The sequence below is a fragment of the Pseudopodoces humilis genome, chromosome 2 (assembly GCF_049639895.1).
Source record: "Pseudopodoces humilis isolate 2021_Gansu_Grassland_sample_001 chromosome 2, ASM4963989v1, whole genome shotgun sequence".
NCBI lineage: Eukaryota > Metazoa > Chordata > Aves > Passeriformes > Paridae > Pseudopodoces > Pseudopodoces humilis.
Window position 1 is genome coordinate 98,139,279 of NC_142201.1, and position 25,122 is coordinate 98,164,400.

Sequence of the window (25,122 nt, forward strand, 5' to 3'; positions counted from 1 at the left end):
TTATATTCAATGCCCTGAACTATTTCTGAAGGGGGAATTTAATGTGAAATGATTGACTCTGTGGCATAATCAATTAATTTGATCCAGAATTCCCTATGGCTGGATGGAAAGTTAGAGGACTGCTTGGGGTTTCTCTCCTTGGAGGAGGTAAATAATGAACAGTCAACATCTGTGTGGAAAAACTTCATCTCCTTACTTTGAGGAGGGCAAATTGTCTACCTGAGGGGTACTTTTATTTTGTTTACTCCCCATACTTTGTCCTGCTGCAGCTTAACTCAAAACCATGTGTAAGGAAGCTAGTTCAGAGCTTGTGAGTAATTTAAGATTTTATAGTGCCATGAACTTGAGAATGAAAAACTATTCTTGTAGAACATACCCATCAACTTTGCTTTCTTATAAACCCTTAACTGATTTAGCTTGCATTGACATTCTGTGCCTTTTCTGTGTCTTGTCTACTTCTTTGCTCTTTCCATTAGATCCTCCTACTACTACCACTCGACTGCCCACGGTTCCCTGGCATCCTTCGACTGATGGCACCACAGGTTTAGCAACAGAACCTAGAATAATAAATTTCCCAACATCAACCTTGCCAACAAAGCAGGACGACACTTGGGGTATCGTCGTCGGCTGTGTGGTGGGTGGGATTCTTTTACTGTTACTTCTTGGTACTCTGGTTGGAGCTGTCTACTATAAGAGAAGAAAGACGTTCCGCGGTGACTACTTTGCTAAGAGCTACATTCCACCATCAGATATGCAAAAAGAGTCCCAAATAGATGTTCTTCAGTCAGATGATATGGGTTCCTACCCTGGCAGTATAAAAAAAGAAACAAAGCACCCAATGAACTTAATATCTAAAGATTATTTAGAAGACCCTGGAAAACCTGAGTTGAACAATATAGACAATACTAACAGGTACCAGGACCGTCATGAAAGATCAATGGATTACCATGAAGGTGGAACATTTGGAATGGGTTTTATGCATGGCGAATTTTATGAGGATGATGACTTTGTTTCTCACTTAGATGGTGCGGTAATATCTCGGAGGGAGTGGTATGTGTAGTAACCACTGAAAACTAAACATGTACCTGCAGTTCACTTCATTGGCTGGTCACTTTCAGATTGTTTATACTTACACAAGAGGAGGAATAAACTTTTTGAAACTTTTTTTTGAAGGTTTTTATATTGTGACTTGACACAATGGAAATACTGAATCTGGGGGAAATTGAGCTGCTTTTTTTTCCCAATGCTGTACTACTGTTTAAGATTTGAGTTTTAACACAGAGTGCTTATATTGGTCTATGTCAGAGTTTAAAAAAAAAAAAAGGCTAAATTAAAGTTGCCATTCAATATTGTTTAAGAATAAAAAGTGACTGTCTTGGCTCTCTGATTTAAAAATAAGTTTACCCAAGGCAATGATCAAATATAATCTTTGGGGGCTTTGACTTACTCCAATCTAGGTACCATCCACGGTAAACTTGATGCTTCTATATAGCAAATACTTTGCCAATTAAAATGAGTTACAGCAGAATTAGAGCTTTATTTTCTAGGGTTTTTTCTGCTTAAAAATGAATACCTCTTAGCATTTTAATGAGCCTTCTTGTAACTATATACTTAAAAGTTAAGTCATTGCACTGAAACTAACTTATAAACAACATTTTGAGGAGTAACTGTAAACAGGTCAAAGGCTTGTATTTGAATAAGATGAAAAGTTATTTTTTTATAGTCATTGATTTCTAAAGCTTATTCTAGTGTCTGTATATATACATACAGTAAGGTGTTTTGTTGGGCCTGTAATTGGCAGGATGTCAAAACTCATTAATGCATACAAGATGCTCTTTGCAAATTCACAGGGTGCAATTTTTGAGACCTGTTCTGGAGGCTTTGTGGGAATCTTAACATTGAATTTAAAAGCTGGTTAATTGGATACAACTAAGGTGAAAACACCCATACAGATTCCGAAGCTGGAGGCTGATGTGAATGTGCTTATTTTCCCAGGTGCCAAAAAGCATTAGAGTTTCTATGACCAGAAGTTAAAACAGCGGTTTTACGCTGCTTCTGACTAAGTTATAATGCCTGCTTTGAAGAGGGTAACCAGAGTTTCAGATTATTAGTAGGGAAGTGGACATTTGCACTGCTACTTCAGGTATTGAAAACATACTCTTCAATGGTGCAACTAAAGGGTCTTTGAAACAGGAATTCAGATGATTTGTGCAGTCTCTGTACCGCAGTGGATTTGTTTTCCCTGCAAATAATCCATACTGATTTTACATGTTCTTTAAAATGACACCGTATCCATTATACGTAGAAAATCTTGTCCAACATGTGAAATAGTTCTACTTTGTCCTGAGCAGATTCACCAAACTAAATCTGCTGATTATATGAGGAGGAATGAAATACCATTAGATGAATTGCAGAACAACGATAAATTCATAAATAGAATAGTGAATCTTTTGAAGTGCCATTTTTAAGTGTTTAGCTTGAGGAAATTGAAGCTGATAAGGCTATTAGTATTTGAAACCTGAAAAGGGAAAAGTCTCTGCTACCATTGACGTTAAATAGGCTGCATAATTACAGCTGCTTCATGAGCATTGATGCTGGAAGTTCTTTTCTATCCTCATGATGTTTGGTAGCTTACAGCATTTAGAGCTTCACAAAAATAGTTGTATTGGGCGTTGTAGACAATACACTGTGATTGCATATGACTGCATGTCTTTGAAAAAGATTAAGGCAACAGCTTTATTTGAAATTCAAATGGAAAAGCATCCCTAAACAACTTAAGTTTGGGTTTGGATTAATGGAGTACTGATACATGATTGACCAAAGTCTCAAAAACAATAGCAAGTGATATTGTGGTTATCTGTAGTTTGAGTGCAAACACAAGAAAAGGAGTGAAATTTCTAGCAGAGGGTTCTGATCCAAATTATCTCTGGAATAAAGAGATTATACCTCTCTTCAAATAAAAACTTGATCTATCATCTTTAAAAGATGGTGTTACTTGGAAATAAACATAACCATAAACCAGTTTTCCACATGGGATATCTTGCTTTTGTCTCTGTGGATTTTTTGCTTTGATTTTTAAGATATATATATATATTTAATTCCTATGGGTTAAGAAGTTGAAATGTTCTGGAGTTGAAGTTATTAATAGGGATAGGGCTTACGCGCATTGCAATGTTTTGTACATTATGTCTACTGTAAAAAGAATTGATTGTACGTACAAATGGCTGTTGTGTGAATAAACTTTTTCTTACATTCTGGAACATAGGTAGTGTTCAAAAATGTTTCATAGTTATGTTCTTAAAAAGTGGAGATGGAAAAGCACAATAAACCCAGAGGCTGGATAGAATGAACTAAAGTGTTTAAGCTCTTTGAGATGGGCTGTTCAGTATTTCCCCTTGGAGACCCTAAGCTTATGAAACAAGTGTCTTCAGAAACTCTTTTAAGAAGATTAAGAGAATGATAAATGGAAGAGATTGCTGTTGAAAACATTTAATTTCATGTACAGCTGATAAACTAACTAGGAATTGCATACTTAAAAATAGTCTTGTTTTTTCATTATATTATCCTTGTTTGCTTTAACCATATTTCTTGTAGTTAATCAATTCCCATCTATTTCTGACCATCTGGTGGTTAAAATGCTTTGTAGGTGGCACCATAGGTGTTCTCTGGCTTTTTCTGCTTGCCATGGTGGTCTAGGTTTATGATCATTCTGCTGGTTAGACTGATGTTTTGCCAAAGAAGTTCAAAGAACCAAATTCAGTTCCTGTGTGTCAGTGTGCTGGGGTATTCCTATTTTTCCTGGTGTTCAGAAGAAAATGGATGCTTATCGTCATGTCACACAAAAGGAGACTCAGTGGGTGGACTTTGAAAGTGTAATACTTTATGATATTTCTTGCTATAGCAGAATTTACTAGAAGAAAAAGCACCATGGAGTTAGGATGAAGCAGTCAAGAAACTCTTCTGATATAATCACAAGACCAAAGCATCTTCAAAAATTGTGGACCTAAGAATGTATATTTGTTAGTTGAGACTTTCTCACTTAAAGAAGAGGACACCCAGTATAAGCTGAACTTAAGCCAGTTAAAATGCAGTGATTAGGTGAGACTTCCACTGATTCATGTGCCCATTCTTCAGGAAAAATTATGATTTATGCTTGTGTTGTAGTTTAAGCCCAGCTTACAGCTAAGCACCACAGAACTGCTTGCTTCCCCCACTCCAGTGGAATGGGGAGGAGAATCAAAACTAAAACTTGCAGGTTGAGATGGGAACAGTTTAATGATTAAAAACAAAGTAAAATGTAATTATAATAGTAATGGATAATGAAAGCAATGGGAGGGAAACAAACAAGTGATGCACAATACTTCTTTCTGGGGAATTTCCCCAGTTTGTATACTTGGCATGGTGTTCTGTGCTGTGGAATATCCCTTCAGCCAGTTCAGGTCACCTGTCCCAACTATGTTCCCTCCCAGTTTTCTTTTGTCCAGCTCCTCACTGGCAGAGCACGAGACACACACACACATACGCAATAAAAGTCCTTGGCTTAGGATAAACACAACTTAGCAAAACCCAAAACTTGGGTGGATCATCAGCATTATTCTCATTCTGAATCCAAACCACTGTACCAGCTCCAGAGAAGAAATTAACTCTGTCCCAGCCAAAGCCAGGACAGTTTATAGTGTCCAGGCTGGTATCTGATGGACACATGAAGCTTATGCCAGGAAAGCCGTTATGTAAACCAAGAGTGTTGCTTTGCTTTCATCTTGAGGAGAGAAGTAACTTTTGCAAGTTACTTTATTCCTTAGCATTAACAAAGGCACAAAAAAGAGCTTATTTCCGTTTTTTTCAAGTTACTTGAATATACCTTTGTGAGTGTGATCCCAGGGGAATATTCATGTCAGATCTTTCATAAGCATTGAGGAGACAGCAATTGCTTTATTAGAGTGCAAGTGTTGTATTTTGAGGTTTATTTTAATTGAGGGATTTTGCTCAGCTTTCCAGCATACAGACAGAACAACATTAGAAATCTGAGGAATTGATAAATCACATTGCATAGTTTCAGGGTTTTTATCTGTGAACAGAACATACAGCTTAAGAGGCTCTCAAAATTTCTTTGGATAAGAGATTAGAGAATGGTTGTGTTGCATTTGGATAATAGCTGAAGTAGACTGCTTTAGAAATGTATTGAAGGTATAGAACTGTGTTAATTTTCAATTTCTTGGCTGTTAAATTTTCTGATTCAGTAATCAATGTAAATCAGAGCATTATTTAATGTATACTGCCTTAATTTTGTCGGTAAGTGTTTATTGCAGCTGACATGAATTTTTCCAGTTGTGAAAATTTTTGTTGATCCTATTGGTACAAGTTTGAAGCACTGATGATTTTAAGTTAAAATAGGTTAGCAGCTTTTTCAGTTTTGAGACTTATAAATTGATTTCTAAGCATCATTAAAGGAGTGGCCGTTAAAGACTGACAAGTTTAATAATTCAGAATGAGAGTTGTTCAGGATTAGATTTGACAATGCTAAGGTCTTTGCTTTCAAATGAAAGAAAACACAGCTTTTTCTCTCCCCTTATTAAAATACATTTATGAAAATTACTTTCTTGTAGCTTGAAGTGTGAAGTCCTAAAGATGATAGGTAGTCTTGGGGTTCACTTTGACAAGTGTAAGCCAAGTATTTAATGTTTGTTTGTGTGTTCATTGCTGCTAGTAGTATATCGGGTTTTTTTACCTGATTCTGAGTTTTTCTTTTTTGCTTTCTGCTGACTTAAGTTTCTTTAAAGAAAGATTGTCAATAAACCATGGTTGCCCAGGTTTTTGAATTAAGACCTTGTTAGATCATTTAAGTGCAAACCATATGTTTTGTAATGTCATCTTACCTTCAAATTGAAAATGAAAGCATACTGGTAGTACTTAATAAAAGTAGTCCAAGAAATCTTTAAATCAGATTTTGATTTCATGAGCTCTCTTAATTCCCCATTTTTTAGTTGGGTAAGTTGAGGCAATACTGCAAAAGCACTAGTGCAGGACAAGGCTTTCTATTTGGCAATGCAAAAAAAAATATTTCTCAGACCAACACTGAAGTAGCTTATCTGAGTTTTGAAAGTATATGAACTTCTTAAAGTTGTAATCTATGCTATCACATTGCAGATGTGCCCTTTAAGCAGACATCTTCTGTTGCTGTAGCAGGGGCTGTGATTGGAGCAGTCCTTGCTCTTTTTATCATTACCATCTTTGTGACAGTGCTGCTGACCCCAAGGAAGAAAAGGCCAGCCTATCTTGACAAAGTGTGAGTATGTGTTGGACCTTTTTTTTTATTCAACTGAAAGCAATATGCAGAAAGCATTTGTTCTATACAGGAATTTAAGTGTCTGACTTAATTTAGCAGCTATTCAGCTTTTGTAATTTACAGGCTCTGTTTTCAGAGTAGACAAATGTGAAATCACACTTGCATATCTGAAAAAGAAATGAGGAAGGTAAGAATTACTTCAGAAGTAATATAATGCTTTATCTTTTGAGAAGTTTGGGGTTTTTTGAAAGAAAACTACTCATAGATTTAACTGGAGGGCAAAGAAGAGTTCCCTCTTGACTGATGCCAGTGACTAGTGCTAGTTTGTTGTAACTGCAGGTCTAACTTGCAAGTAAATTGGCCATGCTTTGCAGATATAAAGACCCCCTAAAACTAATCCTGAAATGTTTGTAAAATTAGGCAAGCTCCTACAGATACATGCTTAGAAATTACTGACTTGTGCTTTCTGGAATGTTGGTTGTTTCTTCAAGTCTGGCACAGACATGCAGTTTATTTTATTCAATATGATCAAACAAAAAAGAAGGAAACAAAAATTTCTGTAAAGATGTTGTCAGTTAAAGTTGATGGTGGCTAGATCCTGTTTGGAATGTGCATAAAAAAGTGACAAGGGCTTAGAATATTTATGAGTTTTCTTACACCCCATATACAGTTTCTTACATCCCATATACAGTTAACACTTAAACTGAATGAGAAATGTTGCTCATGTCTGTATATATAGTTAATGGGAACTAGAATAAAATATCAGAGCCTTTAGCATAAAATAAGTTTTCTCATTTGCATTGAGCTAGCAAGATGAGTCAAGAGTCTTCTTTTGAACAACTTCTAACATGGTTAGAAATGCTGTTTCTTGTTTGTTTCTCTTAAATTCTGTATCTGAAGCATATCTATATGAATGATCTTTAACATTTAAATTATTTTATACCCATTTGCTTTCATTGAAAAAGTTAAAATAGAGAAAGTCTTACATGTAAGAATTGCTAGTAAGGCTTTCTCAAAGGCTTTTTAAGAAAAGCTATAGTTAAAAATGTGGTTCAAGCTGTATCTTGTAACTTAGAAATATGTTAGATACCAGTAGTGTCAAATCCTCCTTAGCTGGAGTATATGGGGGGAAGTTCAGCCTGCTTAACACAGGATGCAACAAATAACAAATTCTGGGTGGTGCTTTTCTATAAAAAGTGTATGGCTGAATAATAGCCAGTGGTCCATTACAATATATGACATCTGAGTCATTGCTGACTGAAAAGTGTTTGTTCCTGAGTATTGAGTGTTGGGTGATTTGGCAGTTAATATCTGACCATTCATTTGGACTTCACAAACATGATGTGTCATATTTCATTCCCTCTTTACTACAGGATTGATCTTCCACCCACTCACAAACCAGCCTCGTTTGAGGAGAGAACGCTGTCAGTACCACAGAAAGAAGTTATGCTTCAGGTGAGTAACTGTTTATGTGCATCTTAAATTGACTTAAGGAAAGTGTTAACTTTGCTTTATTATGTTAATTTGGTCTGATTATGTTTCCTGGTAATATATGGAGCTTTTCAATGGTTTCACAACCAAGCTGTTTCCCTACGTATGTGATATCCAAATCTCTTTTTGTGATGTTAAAGTCATCCTTAGAGGTCAAGAGACTGGTAGACAGATCGTCTTGTATTTCTAACAGCCTTTGACAGACACAGCTCCTTTTGAATTAGAAAAACCTATAGTTTAAATTCTGTGGTGAGAGAATATACATAGCTTTATAAAGCAGTCTTCATAAGGGGGAAAAATTATGCTTGGTAAGCATAAAAAGCGACTTAACATCAGCTCCTTTGCTAGTAACAACTGCCATTCTTTTGAGTTATTAGTATTTGAGGGGTGGGGATAGATTGGGATTTGGGCTTTGACATGGCTAATTTACCAAAGTATGAGTTTAATTCTCATTGAAGATCACTAAATCACTTCTAAATACTTGCAATTATGTAACTCCTAATTTTATCTTCTTGCATTTACCAGCAGTTAAAGACCCATACCAATTTTGTGACAAACAGTTGAATTTTTAGTGTACTTTCAGGGGTAGCTTCTTCTCATCTAAATCTGTCCAAAGAAGACAGCAATAGGCAAAAAGCATCTTTACTAGCATTTAGTGTTTGTGTGGGTGTAGTCTGATCAAATAGGCTCACAGAGGAAAAGATGAAAAGATGATTCTAGCAAATGAAACATTTTGAATAAGCGGGGAGCAAGGAAGGGTAAGGCTACGTTCTTCTTTACAGCATGATTTTGAGGTAGATTGGACTGCTTGGGAAACTCTAGGTGAATTCAGGCTTCTCTTGCACTGAGCATTATAGAGGAGATCTGTAAGAGATGACTTAAGCTATTATCATTGATTATTACACTTCATATAATAAGCCAGTCAGTTATAGACCCTGGCCATGGACCCTAAGGTATCTTTTCTCTGTGTGTGTGTTTCTATTAAATTAATCAGTCAGATTTTTTAGATTTTTGTTTACATTGAAGAAAGCTTCCATGACCTATAAGTATTTGTAAAAATTAAATTGTAATTGTTTTTAATAAAATTTTTGTTCCATCTTCAGTACATACCATATATAATGTGATTCTAACCACTACTGTGCTGAACTATAACACTGAGCTAATTAAAGCAATCATTTTTTTAATAAGAGATACCATTTTTCCAATATTAAGATGTATCTTTGGAGCTTTAAAGACCTAAAAAAGTCCTTTCTCACAGAGAGGGAAAAAAAGTCTTCACCTACTTTTAAGAAGAATTTTGATGGAGTTTTTAATAATGTTGAAAATATCCTTGTAGATTGTGGCTGATGGTTACTAAAGCTCACCAAATATCAGTTGCTGATTAAAGCATTCCTTATGCTGTAAATGTTTTAATGGGTTATACTTGTGTGTATTGTTGCTGAGTGAAGTGGGGAAACTATTCTGAGATCCACTGCTGCCTTTAGTAGCAGCCTGATGATCATAACATTGGGAAGGTAGGAAACATTTTGTTGGCATAAAGAATAATAGGTTTTCATCTTCTTACCTTAAAGGTGGTATAGCGCCAAAGATGACACATAAGAACCAGTGCTTTTCTGTGCTCAGGTTGGGCATCATAGCTATTTCTTCTGTTACTACAGTACTCAACAACTGCAATTTTTGATGAATCACCCTTCTGCTAATATTCCTGCTTAAAGTATTTGAAAAATATTCTCTTGCTTATAGAATCAAAATATGTGGTCTATTGTGATATTTGTGCATATGTTGTGCTGCTGGATGGTAAAATGACAAAACTAAGAAATGAAATTATTTTTCTTTTACAGAGCAACTTATAAAAGAGGTAGGCATAAGAGAGTGTGTAACTTATTTCCTCTTCAGAACTTTTCTGTCTGAATTTTTTCTAGGTTGTGCTTACTGTGACTTCTCTTAATGGGTACTAAAGAACATGGCTGAAGCTGACTGTGGCGTTGGAATGTTTAATTAAATGTTTTGTGAAAATGTATTTGTAAATAGAGAAAAAAACGTAGAGACTGAATTGAATATTTCCTAAAGTTGGATAAACAAAATTTTAAGTTGTTTTGGGAGGAGAAAGATTCTTCTTCAGGTTAGGTGTTAACTAGGCTTTATTTAAGAAATGGATGTTGGCATAACACTGTTAGCGTACCTGTCTTTTTCTCCGTGTGAAACTCCAGAGCTGAAAAGACCTGGAGCTGGAGGTTGTCTTCCTAGCCAGTACAGCCTCTAATCAGTCTGTGCTCTGTTATGCTTGAGGCAAGAGTTTCATTTTATCTAACAGAAATAAATGTCTAAATACTAGCTTTAGCCAAGAAATTATTTCCTTTGACCAACAGTTTTAATTGAATAACCAGCTGGAATTTGCTATTCTGGTTTCCAGTGTGTGTCTAAACCAAGTCCACATCCACTGTTGGTAGAATTTTTCAAGCAAGCAAATTTTTGTTGTTGTTGATTTGGTTTGGTTTTTTTTGTTTAAAGAACATTAGCTTTTGGTGGAGATGGGACTGTTCTTGTTTCACATGTGTGTTTTGCCTCCTTGAGTGGTGAACTCATGCTCTTAGCTCTTAGGTATGAAAGAACAATGCTGCCTGCTAAGTGGTAAATCACATATTCTCAGAAATGCAGACTGCATTTTAGGACTTGAGAAGCAAAAGCACAGTTACTTTAAGGGCAGGAAGGAACACTTTTAAATGGAATTACAAGACAAAAAGTTTGACAAACTAAATTTGGAAAAATAGACCTGTGGAGATGATGAAAAATTACTGTTGGAGGAGTGGAGAAGGTTAGGAAATATTAGGTGATTTTTTAAGTAATTTTACAATGCATTTGGGGGTCATATTAAAACTTAAAATTGCTTCAAAACTTTAACTAAACAAATGTGGAAAGGTAAAAAGTTAAGGAAGGAGGAGAAACTAAGGAAGAATGAAATATTACTGAGATTGGATTCTCTTCAAAATAATTCTTGAAGATAAGAATATGGATGTATGACCACTGCAAATGTTACTTACCAGTATGAATACTTGTTGTGAAGGGACTTCTGCAGAAAGATCAGCAACCTAGCTACTTTGTGTTGTTGCTGCCACTGTGAGACTGCTGGGAAAAGAAGGAACTGCAAAACAAAAAATATACATACAATTGTGCAAAAATGTTGCTTTAGCCTATTGTGGTCCTATAGTAAGTGTGGCATAAATGAAGAACTTAATTAGGAGTGATGATGATGATGATACAACAGTACAAACTGTACCCTAAATCATAATTCCTAGATGGCATTACTTGGTGTGATTTAGATCGGCTATTAACTCAGGCAGTTGGTGATTAACTGGATGTGTGGAAACAGCCCAAATTAAGTTTTTCTATCATAATGGTGAAGAAAAAAATAAATTTGAAAGAAGGGAAATTTCAATGCTTCTGCATGAAGTAACTTCTCATCCACCAATAATCCCAAGTCCTCCTCCTCAGAGCTGCTCTCAATCACTTCTCTGCCCAGCCTGTGTTTATGATTGCCCCGACCCAGGTGCAGGACTTTGCTCTTGGCCTTCTTGAACTTCATGAGGTTCACACAGAACCACCTCTCAAGCTTGCCAAGGTCCCTCTGGAGGGCATCCCTTTGCCTCCACCTTGGTGTCATTAGCAAACTCACTGAGGATGCCTTGATCCCACTGTCACATTGCAAAAAGATGTTAAACAGTGCTGGTCCTGATAGGGACCTCTGAGGAATGATGCTTGTCGCTGGTCTTTGCTTGGACTTTGAGCCACTCCATGTGTGTGACCATCCAGTCAGTTTTTTATCCACTGAGTGGTCCACCCATTAAATCCATGTCTCCTCAGTTTAGAGAAAATGATGTCATGTGAGACAGCATCAAATGCTTTCCACAAGTCCAGGTAGGTGACATCAGTTGCTCTTCTTTTTTCCACCAACACTATGATCCTGTTATAGACTGCCATTAAATTTGTAAGGCTCAATTTGCCTTTAGTGAGACCATGTTGACGGTCACCAGCCACCTCCTTATTTTCCAAATGCCTTAGCGTAGTTTCCAGGAGAATCTGCTCCTTCATCTTTTTGGCATTGAAGTGTGACTGACCTGGAGTTTCTCAGGTCATCTTTACCTCCATTTTTAGGCATGGGGGTCCTATTTCCCCTTCCCAGCCAGTGGGAACTACGGGCCTGCCACTACTTCTAATATAGGATGGATAGTGGGTTGGTCACTTCCTGTGAAAGTGTCTTCAGAACTTGCAGATATATCTCATCAGGTCCCATGAACTTGTTCACCTCCAGATTCTTTAGATGATCTTGAGCCTCATCTCTTACAGTTGGCAGTTTGGCTGGGGTTGAGCTAATTTTCTTTGTAGTAACTGTTATAGGGCCATGTTTGGGATTTGTGCTGAAAATAGTGTTGATGACTCAGGAATGTTTTTTATTGCTGAACAGCATCAGGATCTATTCTGCCAGCAGATAGGTTTGAGGTGTACACAGGAGATTGGGAGGGAGACAAGATATTTGGAGAGGGAACACAGCTGAGACAGGTGACCCTGACTCATCTTCATCTTTTTTCCACCAGCCATTGGATTGTAAGAAGGATTCTAAATGAGAATCAGTTAAGACACTTCCTAAGACAGTTTATTTTGGGATGACTGGTGTTTTTTGTCTTAACCAAAACTGTTCTGCAGTGTTGAATCTTAACTTGTTTCCCCTGTAACTTTTCTTCTTTCAGAAAGAACATTTTGCTTTGCAGAGCCAGTATGGAGAGAGAGATGCTGGAAACTTGCAGCACATGGTAAATAATAAGATGGCTTGAATTCCTGATTGAAGCTTTGATTCCGTCTTATTCCATAAAATAAACTTATAATGTTGGTTTTCATGAACAAAAAAAATATTTGTCCATCCTGGTCAATAACTGTTTTGTGGGTTAAGTGAAAAGTGGCAGCACCATTTTAATATCCTATAGTAGTTTGCTGACTAATTTAAATACTTAAACACTCCAGCTTTCATTTCTCGGTGAGTAACATAAAGCAGAGGAGTGTTGACAGACATTTTCGTAGCTGGTGATTTGCTCTTTAGATTTATTGAGCTTTAGAATCCAACTTCATTTGAAACAAACATATGAGGTTAACTCTGTTAGTGGAATTTTTAAGTTCCTGTTTCTTTACTCATAGGATTGTCTTGGAGATCTTGTATCTTTGATTTTGCTTAAAGCTTTACCAAGAATAGAAATTGCAGGTCCTATATGTGAACTATGAAACTTATTACTGATTGTGTGTGTTTAGAAAGGTGTGAATGGAAGGCAACTTACTTGTGGGGCTGAAGAGCCACAGGAACAAGAGGATCTTCAGCCTATGTATCCTGTTTATCAGCAAACTTACTACAAAAATTGGAGCAACAGATACCCACAAAACTCAGGACCTGGAAGAGTCTACATCAATCCAAGGGAGCATTATGTATGATTCTGTACCCAGATGTCTTTAACAAGGGTCTTATTACCCGTTGACTGTATGACCCTCACGTCTTGTTGGCTTTCATCTCTAAAATTATTGGGGTTTCTTTCATGTGTGAAGAAATTGAATTTTATATAGGTAAACCATATGGAATTTGAGACTTGCTTCTAGTCTTTGGTATGTCTTTGTTATTGTAGTAATATCAATCTGTCAAAAGAGGAGAGCCACTTAGCTTTATTAACCTTCACAGTCATAAGATGCATAACCTATATTAATTGGTTGACACATGCCAAAATGTAGTTAAGCTTTTTCACTGACTATCTCTGGGAGCAATCTCTCTGGATATTTTACACTAACCTTACCCATACATATGAACAAGACAACTGACTGCCTTGTGACATTAGCAGTCTCAGGCTGAGACATCTTTTTTCCATCACAGAAAACTTGAGATATGATTTTGACTGGCCTTTGCTATTGATTTCTCAACCATCTCTACCTCTCTCAGTCAAATGAACAACTAGACTACCTCTCAAATACTGACTGGCTGGTCCATAATCTACACTATTTGTCTTCTCACCTTGTTAAAAGTGAAGCAATTGCCTTACATCAAAAGCTTATTTTTGTCTCTTGGTTCTGCCTGTTGCTGGCTTTGGTTTTACAGTTAGCTCTACATGAAACTTAGTTAAAGGAGGTAGATGACTAGGCAGACAGAACTTTTTGTGTCTTTTGTGAAGCTACATCTTACCCTTAAACTGCTATTTAGCTGTTTTCCCAAGTGACTCCTATTTTAGATGCTGCAGAGTTTATTTTCCTTCATAATAAATACATTCCCTATTTTTTTTCCTAAGTTTGCAACAAAACTGTGTATCATGTCTTAGCAAGAAAAGAAAAGCTTCAGTCGACTTCAAATGCTTGTCAGAACTATCCTTAATCTTAACCAGTAGTGTGAAGTAACTGGAGAATGTCCTGATGTTACCAGTGCTAACAGTATCCCACATGAATCTTTGTGTGTCTGTAGTAATGCTTAAAATTGTGCTCAGGATCTTTCCAGAAAAATAACTTTTCCTGTCAACTAAAAAGTAACTATTTAGCAAGTAAAAAATACTATAATGTGCTAGTTATAATGTGTTGGTGCTGAAATGAGCTTATAGGACAATCTTAAAATATTTTAAGACAGTAGAAAAATGTGTTGTGTCTAAAATTTGCCAGAGAAACTTAACAGACTTGAGTATTCTTTAAGTACATTATGCACGTAAGTACAGAATGATGATCTTCAGTCAGATGATGTGAAGGACCAAATGTTAAGAATGGCTGTATCATGCTGAACTATCTGTTGTACAGAACTGAGCATTACTTCTGGGATATTAGTGTGTTTCTCTGCAGATGTTTGGAATTTTTTAGAGGCAAGAGTCAAGTTTTAGAAGCAGCAGAATTGAAAGCTGGCATAGGTGAGTGTGCTGCAGGCAGGGAGCCATTGTTAAACCTGTATTCAACCTGCATTCATCTCCATCACAGTACAATTTAATGAGATCCCTGTCCACAACAGGGCCAGGTAAATTAAATGCTTCTAGCTCGTTACAGGTAGAAGCTAGGAGATTATGGCTTGGGTGCCTGTATTCTGGACGCAGTAGAAGTAGGTATTAACTATTCTCTTGCTAAGTAGCTTTCTGTTAAATGGTGTGGTTGAAGTTGACAACTGAAGGAATGGCAAAAAGAAAGGTTGGACAAAACCTGCTTCGTGGGAACTATCTCTGAAGCATGGTCACCTTGCTTCTTCTCTTAGGAACTGGGCACATTCATGTAAATTGAGAAACTGTTTTCAATTTTAAAATTTCCTGCTGTATTTGAGACCTAAAGAAGGGCTTGTGTCCCCCAAAAATGTTTTTCCATAATGTTAGTTTAAGTAGCTACCTCTTTACACCAGCATTGCCTTGCCTATCCTTACATTACTGCAGCTCCAAAAAGCATCAGCTGTCAGAACATTGAAAGAAAGCAGTGTCTTGGCCAAATGAATGACAGAACACTGAGATTAACTATACTGCTTAAGATATTTTGATCAATATTACTGAGCAAAACTTGATACCAAAAATATTTGAATAGACATTATAGAATGGTTCAAAACTGTCGGTGTGGCAGTGCTTCCGCAGCATTCATTAGTACAGTGTGGTATTGAGCAGGTGATCATTGCAATCCCTTTTGCAAAAAACAATTATTTTGGATTCAGACCTCTTCTACTGCTTTTTATAATTATTTGCAGATACTTTATTTTTCTTGTCTTGGAAGAGTTAAAACTTTGGGGGAATGAAGAATGCTATCAATAAAGCTATAATTGTTTTTTTAATTTGTGTAAATAGCTTAAAAATAAAAATGTAATCTGAGTGTGTTGTCCAAGTTACATATCAACAAACTACACAAAGCTTGATTTGCAAACTACCCGTCAGGATGTAGTTTGCCCTAAAATCGTTAGGGAAATACATTATCACCTATGGGTTTATTACCTGTGAAAAATGGTTTCTTTGTAATCTGTTCAGGGACATTTAGTGTATTAGGTTTTTGAAATGTTGCTTTTAGTTTTAAGTGTGGCTGGATTTGGGGGGAGGGGATTTGGCATAGATCGCTCAGAAGAGAACAGAAAAAATGTCTGCTGATTAGGCTTTCTCACTGAAAGGATTGTAAATATAGAAGTAAGTTTGATCTGCCTTTTTAAGATGTAGAAAATGTCTTTTTTTTATTTTTGTACATTTTCAAATGCTTCTATTTGTAATTTGATTGGAATAAAAACATACAAAATATAAAGTTTTCTTCTTTTGTTTAGATTTAAGATTGCTTAAAATGCAAAGTCTGGTAAAGTGCATACACTTTGTTGGTGGTATGTCTCATCTGTGGTCATATATGCAGAGCATTTTTTTTTTCCTAACAGTACCACTTTGGGATAGTGTGGTGTTGCATGCTGAAATCCTTTCAACTTTCATCTTACATAGCAGGAAGCATATAGTACTGTGAAAATCCAGCACTTAGATGAACTGAACACCCAGAATCACTGGTGAGGGAGGTAGGGAAGGAGGGGAAGATTAATTCTCATCTCTAGCATTGGTAAATGTAAATTGTCCTCTGCCCAATATCTCTACATTCTACAAGGTAGTCTAATTATAAAAAATTAATGTTTGGCATATGTCCAAAATTACTGTGGATACAATACAAATTAAAATTAAGAAATTGTACAACTAAAAGTAAGGAAACACTTAACAAGATATTATTAAAGGACTCCCACTGTTCAGTCACAAATGATCTAATGTATTGCGTATTGAGCTCAAGGAAAGCGAAATAAAAATGTGTGATAATTCATGAAAAATGAAGGGAAGCTTTTCACCTTCTGAGTTAACATTTCCTTCTTTCTGGCAATGTTACTCCTCTTTTGTCCTCTGAGGGACACAGGTTCAGGTGCTATGTTGTTATATAGGTGATTAAAATTTATTACAGTAACTTTTTAATGCCACAGAACTGAAACTACTCTATCTGAACCACTGTGCTGTGTGAAGGCTGAGTGAGTGCTGTACCAGCAGGTAGTTGCAGAGCAGACAACATTGTTTTGACAACTTGGGCCACTTCAGAGGTTGCTGGCAAAGACAGGTAAAGCTCCAGGTGAAAAAAGAAATGTCTGTGTAGTTTGCTCCTTGACTGCCCTGTGGGAGGTGGCCTGGGGTTTTTTTGTCCACCTGTGGTACATGTCCAGAGTAGTGGGAGACTGGGTTTGACTTTCTGACAGAAGGTAAAGATGTGATATTTCCACATTTATTAAAAGGCATGACATGGTTCTTGGTGAATAGCTTCATACCTTTAGCTGAATTATATTGAAAATGCCAAAAAATTACACTGTGAATCTTAGTAGTAATTATTCAAACAATGTGAGAAACTCAAGTAGGATGTGTTAAGCATTATTCTGCACTGACAGCCCCACAGTGAAATTTTTTCTATACTTATTTTGTGATCCTAGTTTTGATTTTATGCTATATCTAAATCTAGATCCTTCAATTGTCACTAGGAAATAAATTGTATTTAAAAGCCTACAAGTAAAACTGTGACTATTCTACCCCTTTGTGGGACTACTAAGGCTGTAAATTGGAATTCACCTCACTATTTTGAGACCAAGTTGAAAAATCAAGCAGACTCCAGCTTCCTCATCAACTGAGATAAATTTGCATTTTCTGTGCAGGGCTACACACAGAATGCATAGAGTGTGCTAAATATATTAAAACATCGTTTCAATTTGCCTGAGTTTAGCCACAGATTTATTATATTCCAGTCTGAAATGTACTAGGTTAAATTAGACTTGTTATCTAACAGATATATTATTATATATTATCTAACAGGAAATAACTTATCCAATACTGATTGTCAGAGGAAGAAGTTTAAGATATGCTATAAAAGATTCCACTGTCTTTTTTTTCTGTCCTTTTCCCAATGTTAGATTTTATTTCTTTATTACTGTCTTGGATCCCTGAATTATCACTTCTAATAGTGTTGCCACATTAGATCCTGTTCCTAGGAAGGTGTGTCTGCAGGTTCAGTTTCCCTGACACCTCATCTTGTCTGTCTTATTAAGAAGTCTTACAGCCCTCTGTCTGACCAGATATTCTGTGCTTGAACAGCTCCCATTCCTTGACAGCAAAATATTTTGGGCCAGTGTTGTTTACCCAGTTCAGCTTATAACAAACTCCAGAAAATCCAGCTTTCCCTGCTGACGTATGGCTATATGCAGTAGGAGGTTGTGGGTTGTGTGCAGTGTAGCAGTGTACCCACAGAAGATGTTTCAGCCCCACCAGTTGCCTCCTGGCTGGTCAGCAGAGAGGCAGACAGTTGTCCAGGTGTGGTCTCTGCTGTGTTTTGTACTCACAAGAAAAAGAATTCAGAGATACAAATAACTTTTCTGAACTGCTGTCATAATTTGGGAATAATTGCTTTCAGGCACCATTTGTGGCAAAAGCTTAATTCGTTGTCAAGTAGAGCAGTTGGATTTCTGTGTTATGTTTGAGTAACCTGGCTCTTGTAACACCAGACATCAGCCACTGATGTGATTGCACCTATTAAGCGTAAAAACTGAAGGAGTCTGACTTTAATCCCACAGCTAACAAAGTTCTTTGCTTCTTTGATGTGAACTGAGAGGTAAGAGTGAAATGACTATGGGCAAATAAAATGTCTTGGTATTAGCTTTAAAATTCAGATTGATAGATAGCATCAAATGTAGATTGGTTTATCTAGCTAGGCTAAGCAAGTGGACAAAAGGCTTAAGAGGTGGCCAGAGGAAGGAACGCACTGTTTCAGAGTGCAGTGCTTTGTTAGTAATGCTTGTGACATCTCAGTGTGTTGCTCACTTTCATCTGGATCAGTTTCCTGTGGCCATAAGTACCGCTAATGACCCTGCATTAGTGGCAGAAGAAACAAATATTGGGCAACTAAAAAGTCAAACATTCTGCTTTACACTTCCCCCTACCCTGAATTCTTCCTGGGTGGACTTCACACCTTAAGTCACTTGGCACAAATGTATCTACTGCATATAACAAAATTGAGCAGTCTCTAATTTTCTAGAATTGGTGTGGCCATTACCAAGGTTTGTGTGGACAGAAATATGGTTTTCCAGAATCTCTCACTGTGGGATTGTTACTTGATCAGCCAACAAAGCCCTGGTGTCTTCTGGCTTTGTACACTCAATGGTATAAACCAGAACTTGCAAGTTCTCCTTGCCTCTGTTCTTTCACAGTGTGTTTCATTCAGTTCTATTGAGGATTAGTAATGAAAGTATTTCCCATTGAAAAGTTGTCAGGCAGCTTAAAAATGCCTGCTTGTTTCTGTTAATTCAGCAGGTTGTCTGTCTCCTCTCTCTTCCCTATACCTTTGCTCCTACTATGTCCTTAGGGTTTTCCTTTGTTCAGTCATCTCATGTCCCTCTTTTCCAGCTGGGACAGGTAGCAATCTCTTCCCTAGGATTTCCATTTTTATATTCTTGGGTAAATTATTTCTCACTAATGCACCTAGTCAGGGCTTTATTAACAAGAAAATGCCTAATGCAGTTCTAAGATGTAGAGTAGGTTCTATTTTGTTCCATATTTGTCTCTTAACCTTTCTGCTCTGGCTTTTTGGGACAGTGTTAGTTAATTTTCAACTCTATATGGAAGCGGTTGAGGTTCAGTGTTGCTCCTCTTTCATGTTCTGTAGCAGCTTGAGGGATGTGGTGTGTGTCTATGTTTAACTCCAAGAAATTTTCAAAGTGGAAACTTTTTAACATCAGGTAGTCTCGTTATAGCTGGACAAATGAAGATGATGTGGCATTGCAGATGGTTGAATCACCTGACTTTCAGGTGATACGTGATGTAGAGTAATCAAGAAAAAAGCCAAACATGGAATGGAGCTTGGAGGAAACAGTTGCTGCATACACAGAAAGGTGACATTTAGACTACTTGCCTATTGCCTTGAGACAGGATAGCTGGAGATAATCAAGTATGGTATAATAATAACATAATAGTAGGGCTAGGAATCAGCAAACAAACAGAAAAATGTTGTTCTCTGTCAAAGCAGTGACTCTGTTTTCTGAAACAATTTTAAATGAACAAAAGGTAACCACTGCCTAGAAAGCTTCTCAGTTTCAGATGTGTCCTAATAGCTGGAAGAATCTGGTTAATTTGGATGTTGATGCTACTTAGCTGATTGTTGCAGGTAATAGTAGGCTATCCCAAAGCCAGTTCAGAGACAAAGTGAGAGATTTAGAATTGTCACTTTCAAATGTGTTACTATGAAATCACATCCAACTTTCACCATCTGCTTAACATGGGATCTGCATACAGATTAATTAGCCACATAGCTGTGCCCTAGTCCATCCAAAGATTCATCTAGAAAGCCAAAGATAATTGAATTTCTAGAGCCACTGATCACACTCAAATGTGTGGTTTGCACAGCAAGTGTAACTGACCCCATGGGTATCTATGTGAAATAAAATGCCTGGTGGATAGTTGTATATAAAAGCATTGATTATACACTAAGTAGTTTGAGTTACTGTATTGGGAAATAATTTAGCCTTTTTACTGAAGAAAATTTAATTAAGAAAATCTATTCTTTTAAAGAATGCTGAGGGAGGGGTGTGGAATAAGCTGCTGTCGACTACCCAGAACACAAAGTGCCAGCTGAAAGTAGAAAACAACTACAACTGAATAGCCACAGCAAGTGGTGGCATTGGCTTCTCTTGTAATGGAAGCTTCAGATTTCAGATAAGTCTTCCTCTTGCAAGAATACAGCAAGATAAAAGACAAAAGATGATTCAGAGCTTTGCAAGCCTTTGCTTGGAAAAACCATCAACCTTTTGTGTCTAAAGACAAAGAGTTAAAGGAGCTGATGTTTGGTAAGCTTCTGAGATGGTGACTTAGACAAACTATGGCAGACCATGGTGTGATTATGTAGTAGCAGGCTAAAGGATGCCTTGAAATGTTTGGAGCTGCTATGGACCTACTCCAGCACCATTTGACAAGTACTGTCTGAAACAGTCCTGACATGCATTGAAAGGAAGAGCTTCCTTAGGAAACCCCATGGAATCATTGAGGTGCTAGTGCTTTTTTTCCAGTTAATGTTTGATTACAGCTCACAGGCAGATGGCATCTTAATTTGATCACATGCAGTTCATGTCTTCCAGTTTCTGAGTAGACATTGGGTAAAGAGGGGAAAAAAACCCACTGAGGTGATATGCAAGTAAACTTGAATCTGAAATGAGCACCTTAAGGGCTGTGCTTAAGCAGTATATATGCTTAAGCTCACTGATAGTTTAGACAAAATTCAGACAGGCTGGGCACTTAACATTATGTGCTGAGCTATAGAGATTCCAAACCTTGCAAAAAACTGGGAGGAAAGTTTTTTAAATTACATTACATTGAACTTCCCCTAACTCCAGTGGGCCAAGTTGCTGCTTATACAAAAAAATACTTCACTGATGTCACACTACATCACACAGTAACCTCCTTTTTTTTTTCTTTTTTTGTTTTTTTTAAGATTCAGGGAAATAAGGAGAAGAAAATTCTTGTAAGCTTCCTACACACAATATGTATATGATGAGATTCATGTTGATTGATGCAGTTCAGGAAACCGTCTGTTCCCTGTCAAAAACTCTATCCTGGCATTTCTTATGAGTTTAACTGTATCAATAACAGCACACTCCAACAGAAAATGTTTGCTGGCTTTAATAACTGGAATTTTGGTATTCTCTAGGAAATCTAAGTATTTTTCATATTTCTTCTGAAGCCTATTTACTACTTCCTCTTACAAAGGCTTGCTACTCCTTTGCATTTAATTAAGCATTACTTTGTTTACTTGAAGATGGAAATTTAATTTTTAAATATAAGGCCATTTTTGCCCATGCTTGACTGACATAACTAACGAGTTCTAAACAAGACCACTCAATCTCAAGCTTGTCCCCTGTCCCCTTCCCTTTGTGACTTGGAATCTAAAGTATTTTTACTGAGCTTTGTATTTTCTGTTAGTCTATGCATTTAGCATGTGTATTGGTTTTGAATTACAGTTAATTTAGACTTACACACCTGACATTTCTGGAGGTGAAACTGAAAAGGGGAAAATAAAAACCCCCATCAGAAAAAGTTACCAAACTGGATGTTGGTGTATGGTACCACCTAAGTGCCAAAAAACTGTTTTAAGGGCTGCTACTAAAGTCCCACTTGTTTGCTGGAGCACTAAACAAATAAGGCTGAAGGGAATAGTGATTGTTGAGGACTACACTGCATCTGGATAGCACTCAGCCTATCTCAAGATAGCTTCCGTTGTATTAAGAGCTTGTATCTCACCCTGATTAGCAGCAGGAAATAATTAAAGTATAATCAGGCTCTCTTCATTAGAAATGTTCTTGAATACTTTGAAAACTGTCAAATAACTGTCTTCAAAACTGAGTGTTCCTGTAAATAAAGTAAAAGAATAATGTTGTGTCCCCAATATTTTTTTTTGCATGCATATTTGGCTCTAATAGCAGGATAAGTACACACTGGTTTTGTAAATGCATTTTGTAAATGCATTTTGGATATTCATAGAGACTCAGGTTAGTAGGGCCAGCTCTTCCATAAGGATGAAATTCTAGAAAGTCACCATGTGAAGTCAGTTGGTGAAGGGCTAAAGATGTAGTTCAGCCTAGGTGTAAAATGTATTTGAGCCATTGGTACATTAATACAGGTGAGCTGCTTGTCCTGCTGTTTGGATCTCCCCTGCCTTGGGCAGGTGCCCAAACTGAAGTCTTTTGTTTAGATAAAAAGTATCAAAGGTACCTTTTTGTGTGTTTCCCTCTGTGAATTGATCTGCTGTTACTGAAATGCTTCTTGTTCACAAAATATGTTCAGTGAACACGTGGGGCTGCCTATGATAGGTTTTATGTATCTTCAATTAAAACCATAAATGTCAGGACACAGTGATTGTGCTTCCCCTTAGGCCTGTACATGTTTTGGTTACCAAAGAAGAAAGCTGGTGGTTACTGCCAGGTAGGTGGTCAGTGCTGCTGTCCTCATTAGGTCTATGATTGCCTGGAGTAATTATTGTGCAGCTTAACATTTGTGCAGTCATCTAGAAGATACAGGGGAATATAAAATGATGTGACCATCATGATGCGATGCAAAGCTGCTGTGCCCCTTCAAGTGAATTTTCTCTTTTGAAATATAGCTTTTTCCTGCTTTTTCCTATTTGAGAGAGCATTCCATGTACAGTGAAGCTGCTTACACAGAACTGAAACACTTCTTTGTTTCCCGATTTGCAAACCTTGGGAAAAACACAGATGAAATTCTAATTTGAGCTGATATTGAAGTTTTTCAAGAGAACCTACACTTCTATTCAGCCTTTGTGAAATCTGAAAAGCATGGTTTTATTGTGAAGTGAAATCTAGTTGCATTTTGCAGTCTTCTGCAAATTCTGTGTATGAGATTACCAGGAAAAAAAATGTCCTGCAACACAAGTAGGTTTTAGGTTTATTTCTGTGCTCTATCAAGTTTGTGTTCTTCATCAGTATCCTCCATCACTCACGTCTCTGCCCTTAATAGCTGTGTCTCAGAAATTTATTCAGCTATAATATTTCCTAATAACTAAGGGGGTTTCTTTTTGAAATTTTCCATGAGTTTTTTTTTCTGGTAAATGAAAGTTACAGTCTAGCCAGAGAATAGATCTCCCTTTAATTACATATTTGTTAATAAAGGCACTTCTCCTTGTTTGTGTGAGTGGACCTTGGGATGCAAGAGTGCACTGAGGAAAGCATCAGGATGAGACACCTTCAGCAGCTGCAAATGGTACTGCAAGGGACTCTCTGTGCCCAGAAATGTGCTCCTCTGTGTGGTGTGGTCTGTCACAGGTGAGACACTTGTGTGAGACAGCACAGTGGCTGTGTCTGAAGCTGATGGCTTAGCAGGTGATTTTGGTTAGCGTGTCACCAGTGCGAGCACTGAACGTGCCCTGTGCACCCCACACGTCCCTGCTGAACGCCAGGATGAGCTCTCAGCTCTGGCAGGCTGCTCCTGTGCCTTTGAAGCCAAACCATATGGAGTGTGAGTGCAATTAAGGCACTACTGCTTTTGCAGTTGCTTGCAGCTCCAAATGACTAAAGATTCCCTGAGTGCTTAAGGAATTGCTTAAAATATAATGACGATCATCTTAGTGAACACAGGAGAAACTGATGGGATGCTTTTCTGAGATAGAATCCTATATGGTGCCAGAATAGCCTCCTGAGACTGAACTGATGGTGTGAATTTTCAAATGAGGGGAAGGTTTTCTGAAAAAAAAGTGTCCTACTTTAGCTTCAACTGTGCACTTGCTTCATTTTGGAAGTCTGGGATCTTTTGTCACCCACAGCCACTAGAAGACACTTGCCAATTTCTGTGTTGGCCGAGATAGAGTGCTCCACAAGGGGCTTCACAAAGAGAGAGTGGAACTGTCCCTTTCCCTTGGCCTGCTGACCAGGGCACACTGCTGCAAGGTAGAGTTCACCAGCGCACCCAGATGTTCTCCCGCAGAGGCCAACTCTTCTCTGGGCTTTTCCAGTTCCTGCATTTTTTATTGTATTGATTAACCTGAGCTTCTATAACTGAGGACCTGGTTTGATACACATGTACTGTGCATAATAGTTTTGAGGGGTAGTGTTCACTGAACTTCAACATTGAACAAAATGTTGACTCCCATAAAGGGAAACTTTTCTTTGTACGCTTGGTCACACTGTGGGTTTGTGGTTTTCTTGCCACACAGCAGGAGCATGGTTTACTCTGCTGCCATGGTAATGAATCAAAGTTTATCAGCAACCCAGCAGTTGTGGTAGGTGTAGTTGCACTACAAGCTTGGTCTCTTATAGTGCCTTTAATATTACTTAAATATTGCCAGAGACCTGCTCTGGAGATTGTATTTCAATACAATAAAAATACTGTATTACAATAAACTATACAATAAAAATACTGTATTTCAAAACAATAAAAATAAATCATTATCTGTAGATAGAAAAAGGAGCAATGATGTAATTTATTGCCCTTATTTCTTTGTAGTTCTTTTGTGAAGACAGAATCGCTTTAGGAAGTGATCACATTGCTTGACTTATTGCAACATGGAGCTTCATAACAGGGATAGCTTCTAATATATGTATTCAATATATTTATTATTGAATATATATATATATATATATATATATAGTTGAATATATGAAGAGTATAACTGGTCTTTTACCTTTTTCACACATCTTGGGTAATGAATTTGTAACTTAGATACTCCACCCAATTTTTCCCAGTGTTCAGGAAGCTGTCTCTAACTTGCAGGCTTATTAAACTCCTTGTACAATGAAATCATCTTTCACACAATCTGCCTGGTTATTGTGC

The 25,122-nt window shown here is 37.2% G+C and overlaps 1 protein-coding gene across 4 annotated transcripts in view; it reads left to right on the top strand.

Annotated features, from left to right (window-relative positions):
* Positions 1-16,014, top strand: part of NECTIN3 (nectin cell adhesion molecule 3) — a 57,880-nt gene extending 41,866 nt beyond the window's left edge. The window contains exons 6-9 of one of the 4 annotated variants that reach the window (XM_014253399.2): positions 6,148-6,286; positions 7,660-7,741; positions 12,523-12,585; positions 13,076-16,014. In XM_014253399.2, the coding sequence (XP_014108874.1) occupies positions 6,148-6,286; positions 7,660-7,741; positions 12,523-12,585; positions 13,076-13,252 (461 nt within the window). In that variant the 3' untranslated portion in view covers positions 13,253-16,014. Of the gene's footprint in view, positions 1-476; positions 1,165-6,147; positions 6,287-7,659; positions 7,742-12,522; positions 12,586-13,075 lie in introns of those variants that run through there. The other 3 variants (XM_088051482.1, XM_088051483.1, XM_014253397.2) reach the window with 3 other exon arrangements.
* Positions 16,015-25,122: the final 9,108 nt, after the last annotated feature.